This window comes from Stylophora pistillata, chromosome 3 (genome assembly GCF_964205215.1).
Source record: "Stylophora pistillata chromosome 3, jaStyPist1.2, whole genome shotgun sequence".
In the NCBI taxonomy this organism is placed as follows: domain Eukaryota; kingdom Metazoa; phylum Cnidaria; class Anthozoa; order Scleractinia; family Pocilloporidae; genus Stylophora; species Stylophora pistillata.
Genome location: NC_142521.1, coordinates 18305114 through 18310000, shown reverse-complemented (window position 1 = coordinate 18310000; position 4887 = coordinate 18305114). Strand labels below are relative to the sequence as shown.

At 36.6% G+C, this 4887-nt stretch overlaps 1 protein-coding gene and 1 long non-coding RNA gene across 2 annotated transcripts in view; both read right to left on the bottom strand.

Annotated features, from left to right (window-relative positions):
- The window catches only part of LOC148734863 (uncharacterized), a 3233-nt gene extending 2723 nt beyond the window's left edge, over positions 1-510 (bottom strand). Inside the window, exon 1 of the long non-coding RNA XR_015998417.1 lies at positions 1-510. This exon is cut by the window's left edge and continues 558 nt beyond it. This is a non-coding gene — a long non-coding RNA (uncharacterized LOC148734863).
- The window catches only part of LOC111342909 (uncharacterized), a 25122-nt gene extending 23969 nt beyond the window's left edge, over positions 1-1153 (bottom strand). Inside the window, exon 1 of the mRNA XM_088752838.1 lies at positions 741-1153. Within this exon, the coding sequence (XP_088608964.1) occupies positions 741-1047 (307 nt within the window). The 5' untranslated portion in view covers positions 1048-1153. The remainder of the gene's footprint in view (positions 1-740) is intronic.
- Positions 1154-4887: the final 3734 nt, after the last annotated feature.

The following is a 4887-nucleotide window of genomic DNA, read 5'->3' as shown; positions in this document are numbered from 1 at the left end:
TTTTTTTTCAGTTATGCGATTCAAGAAAAATTCACAACCTGACTCGTGAATTCCACGTTAAATTTCACTTGAAAAATCGATATCGCACTCATCGCTTCGCGATTCGTGCGATATCGGTTTTTCGCGTGAAATTTAACGTGGAATTCACTCGTCAGGCAGTGAATTTTTCAATAATATTTCCAAAATTCCACGGTACTTTGAAAAATAAGACCCGAAACCTTTGAAAACTCTTAAATGGTTACCTAAAAATTGAAAATTGAAATATATTTCATTTTTGACCGTGACCGCGATTTTATCAATTTGATTGTTACTTTTGTGCATTTCCTTTAAGTATTCTTTGATGCTTACGTTGCTACTTGATCGACTGTTGAGGTTTCTGCGTTCTTGAACTCAGATCAAACTTTTCAGTATTAAAATACTTTTGCTCGTAAAGGAAACTTTGGCAAGATTTCCATATAACCCATACATTAATTATGCATAGCGTGTTGCAAAGAAACCTTTTTTATGAAATAGAATGCATAATTAATGTATGGAGCTATTTGAAAATATTTCCGAAATTTTTTTATTCAGACGTTACTGTTGTATGTAAACGTCAAGCAATTCGAGTAAGTCTCGATATTTTCTTCAATTTATTTATTGTTTTTTCCATCAAAATCGGATCTGAAGACTGAGGTTTGCGACTGATACGACAATAACTAGGCAATATTTCTCTTTTTAAGATACTTTTTCTACAGGTTTACCTTCAGTCTCACCAGCTTCATGGAGTTTTCTTGAAAAAACCTGAATCCTTTGCGCAAGATCCACTCTGCCGATCGCTTTAAACCCATCATGTAGCAAGGACAGATTCTGTGGACCAATGTGTACATCCTGCTCGAGTGCTTCAAATAACTTCAGTCCACTTTCCATGTTTTCTGTCAATCTCTTGGGAAGGCGATCTCCTACAGCATACTTTAACCTCTCCAGATCCTTGCTAGACAGTTCCGTCGACATATCTATGAGAAGTCTTCTGTACGGACTTATACAGTTTTCGTCTTGTGCGGAGGCCATCTTCCACACACCGACGGAAGCAAAACAGGGAGTTCCTACATCACGGGCAACAAGCCGGGCTAAAAATATGCCGACATATGAGTGGTCAGCGGTGAAAGAGCTTTAATATGTCATGTAGAGACAAATCAATTGTAGTTGCAATAATTTATCGTGTTATTAATCGCGAAATCTGAACAAAAAACTTGCTAAATAACAAGTTAGGCAATTTTTCAAAAGCTTCGACTACAAAAATATTCTTTACTGCTCTAATGAGCAACAAAGGTATCGGGAAAGACGTAAAAAATTATATTTTCGTTTGGTAACTTGCGACGCGACGAAAATAAAGTCTCTTGACTTCCGGTTGTCCAAGATGTTAATCACAGTTCGCGATCTTTTCACTTGATTTTTGCAATCTCTATTTCTTTTTCCCGAGAAATGAAAAGCTAGCTAATCCTTGCTACTCCCTGTATTCCAATCTCAGCAGTTGATTTTTTCTGATATTCAGCAAGTTTTTTTTATAAATTCTGATATTTTTTAAATCTTAGACCTTGTTATACCAGAATAATCCCCGGTTGACTTAATTTCTCTTTCTCCTTATTTGTACCCTTGACAGCTGTGATTAACAGTATTTAACAGTATTAAAAAGGTACAACACTATCAGATTGGAAATTCCCCAAGGGAGGTTTGCCGCAGGGAACTAAATTAGGAGTGATACTTTTTACAATAATGACAAACAATTTTATAGCTGATTGGCATCTGAGAGTCAAGTTTGTGGATGACACGTCTGCCATAGAAATACTACCCAGGAACTCTATCAGTCTGCTCAATTCGATCGTATCTAACATTCACAAATTCTCTATGGATCACAACATGAGACCAAACCCTATTAAATGTAAACAGATGTCAGTTAACTTTGTTATGTCCTAACTTTACTCTAAGACCATTATTTACACCACTATAGAAGGTGTATCGACTTACCAAGACTCTAGGAATATTTATCAGTAGTGACCTTAGGTGGAATAGTCATGTTGACTACATAATTTTATAAAAAAGCTTGCAAGAAGCCCTACTCCCTATGTACTCTATGTCGAGCCGGCGTTGACCGAGGTAGCGCGTTAAAGGTCTAAAGGTCGGTGTGGCAATCCATTCCAGATTATCTTTCTGATAAAATTGAATCCATACAGAAAAGGGCACTTAAGATAATTTTCCCGTGTGTTGATAGCTACTCAGATGCCCTCTGAGTAGCTATCAGCACATGGATGGAGACCCTTGCGTATAGAAGAGATAAGATATGTACTCAGAGTATATGTGCAAAATGAAGGACTTAACAACCCTCTTCATTCTCTTCTACCAACATGTCTAGACGATACCTGTCCCTACACCCTCAGGCACAAATCAGACCAGCTGTACCTTTACAGAAATATTACTACTTGTAGAACGAAGCGCAACGAAGACTTATTCACTTTTAAGCTGCCGGATTAATATTCTTTTGTTTAAATTTAAATTAGCCCTACGTGCCTCGTTCTCCAGTACAAAATTCAAAAGAATACATTATCTCAAGCGAGGCCAGTAGGGCTAATTTAAATTTAAACAAAAAAATATTTATACGGCAGCCATTTATGAAAGTGGTCTATTATACTTGCCAGTGCTACAAACACATTGAAAGGCTAATTAACTAAATACAATAAAAAAGATTTAAATAATCATCATTATCATAATGAGGGGGGCTTTGGGATTTTCGGTTTTGCGGTTTTGACTGTTTTTTGGATCGGTTTCTAGGTTTTTGGGTAAAAAAGGTTCGGTTTTTTGGTTTTGATTTTCAGAGCGGTTTGCAGATTTTGCGTGTTTTTGCATTCGGTTTTCGCGAAAGCTCTGATGCAGTTTTCGGTTTTTCCTTTTTTGACCGCTTTAAAGGTGAAAATGTAGCAGTTTTGTCAGGCTTGCATGCGGTTTTCGGTTTTGCTACCTTTTTTCGTCGGTTTTTCGGTTTTGGAGGTTTTTTTCTCCGGTTTGCGGTTTCTTAGAGACCCCAATGCCCCCCTCCATAATCGTCTGCATCATGGTAATAAAATGATAAAATTTTAGGAAGAATCATGCCTGTTAATGATAACAAAAACTATTAGCGATTTTTTTTAGTAGCACATACCCAAATTTAGATCATCCAACATCTTGGTCTGTCGTTCATTTCGCTCAAAACTTTCGCCCAGTCAGTTTTAGGCGCTTTACAAGGTGGTCGTCCTCTACCTTTGAAGCTGACCTTTTCCTTTCACCTACTGGCTTTCGTTTGCTGACTTTGCTCTTTTGCTGTTCTTCGCCACCAGCAACTGCCGTGAAATTGATCACCGGGGAATCTTTCGAAAAGACGATTTCCTTCTTAAGAACATTGACTGAAAGAAAAATAATGACAATAAAATTAATTAACCAAATAAAAATATTTTGACTACGTCATTTTTATCTTCTGTCTATCTACGTTGACATTTATATTGGTGTAATTTTTTTCTGGGCAGTTTCAAAACCCACTCTAGTCTCTTTCGTAGTCCATAAAAATAAAATTTAGGTTGCTTTGTGATGAAATTGTTGTGCATGTTGTTGAAATATTATTTATTGAGGGTTATTTATATTATTCATATATGAGTAATTACTGAAATATTATCAGTGTTATTTATATCATTGTTACATTGTGTGTATGATTTTCTGACCTGCACTGTAATTCAGCCCTGCATGCAAAAGTGTTGATTTAACATATATATATACATATGTTATATGGGGATGGTAAATGTTTTTGCAGGGGGTTAATCTATTGATATTTTTAGATTTGAGGCCTCTCCTCCTCATCTGTGGCTAGGAGTTTTCTTTGCGACACATTTGTGACAAATTTTTTTGTCTTAAAAACATTTGTGGCTCCATGAAACAGAAACAACTTTTCTTGATTGCTAAGCGATTGTTAGTTTTTTATTCATAATTAGGCGGCCAGATTTATGGCTAATTTTATTTCCAAGTGGGAAACTTCTCAAACTTAGAGATTTGCATACAGCTGTTAAAATAACTGAAAATAACCAAGTTGCATGTTTCATGTACCTTCAGCATTGTGAAAATTTCCAACCTTAGAAATTTTTCTTCCAATCCTCTCAAAAGGTGATTTGCAATCAATCTCTAGAGACACAGGTAACAATGGTGAAAGGAACAAATGCTGATGAACGAACAAAGGAAGCTAATGAGGTATCTATTGTTTATGTCCACCAACATGGAGGCAATGATGTAACGTGCAAACCAACTATATGTACGGACCTCCTGCTCGCAAAATCAATTTGGAATAGTTATGTGAGGCTTATCAATGTCAGAGGGCTCAAGGTTGATTCTAAACTAACATGGCTACCTTCCTTACAGTGTGGGGCTTTTTGAGGCTGTTGTACATGCTCATGAAGTGTTTCCTTGATTAAGGGCTTGGGTGCTTAAAGGAGGGGGGCTTGTAAAGAAACAATCAACTTGTACTGATTCTGCTGTAGTTGAAGCGTAAAGAGTTGTAAGAAAGCTGGCAATGGAAATAAGTTTTTCTTGTATCCCTTCTATCAAAGAAAATAATGGAGGAGGAGGGGTACCCTTATTCGAGAGGGGCGCTTGTTTGATATTATGGCCAAAGGGGTTGGTGCTTTTTCGGGGAAGGGCTCTTTTTAGAACAAAGAATACAGTAATCGTAATCTTGAAGTAGTGTCTAATGAACGCTGTTCTTTTGCTTTATAGTAAAACAGATTTAAAACTGAACTGAAGAAGTTGTTCAAAGAGGCCAAAGTGGAATCTTGCTTTCAAGATGAATAAAAAGTTTTGTTCGAGAGAAAAGGTGCTTTCATAATGATTTTTTTA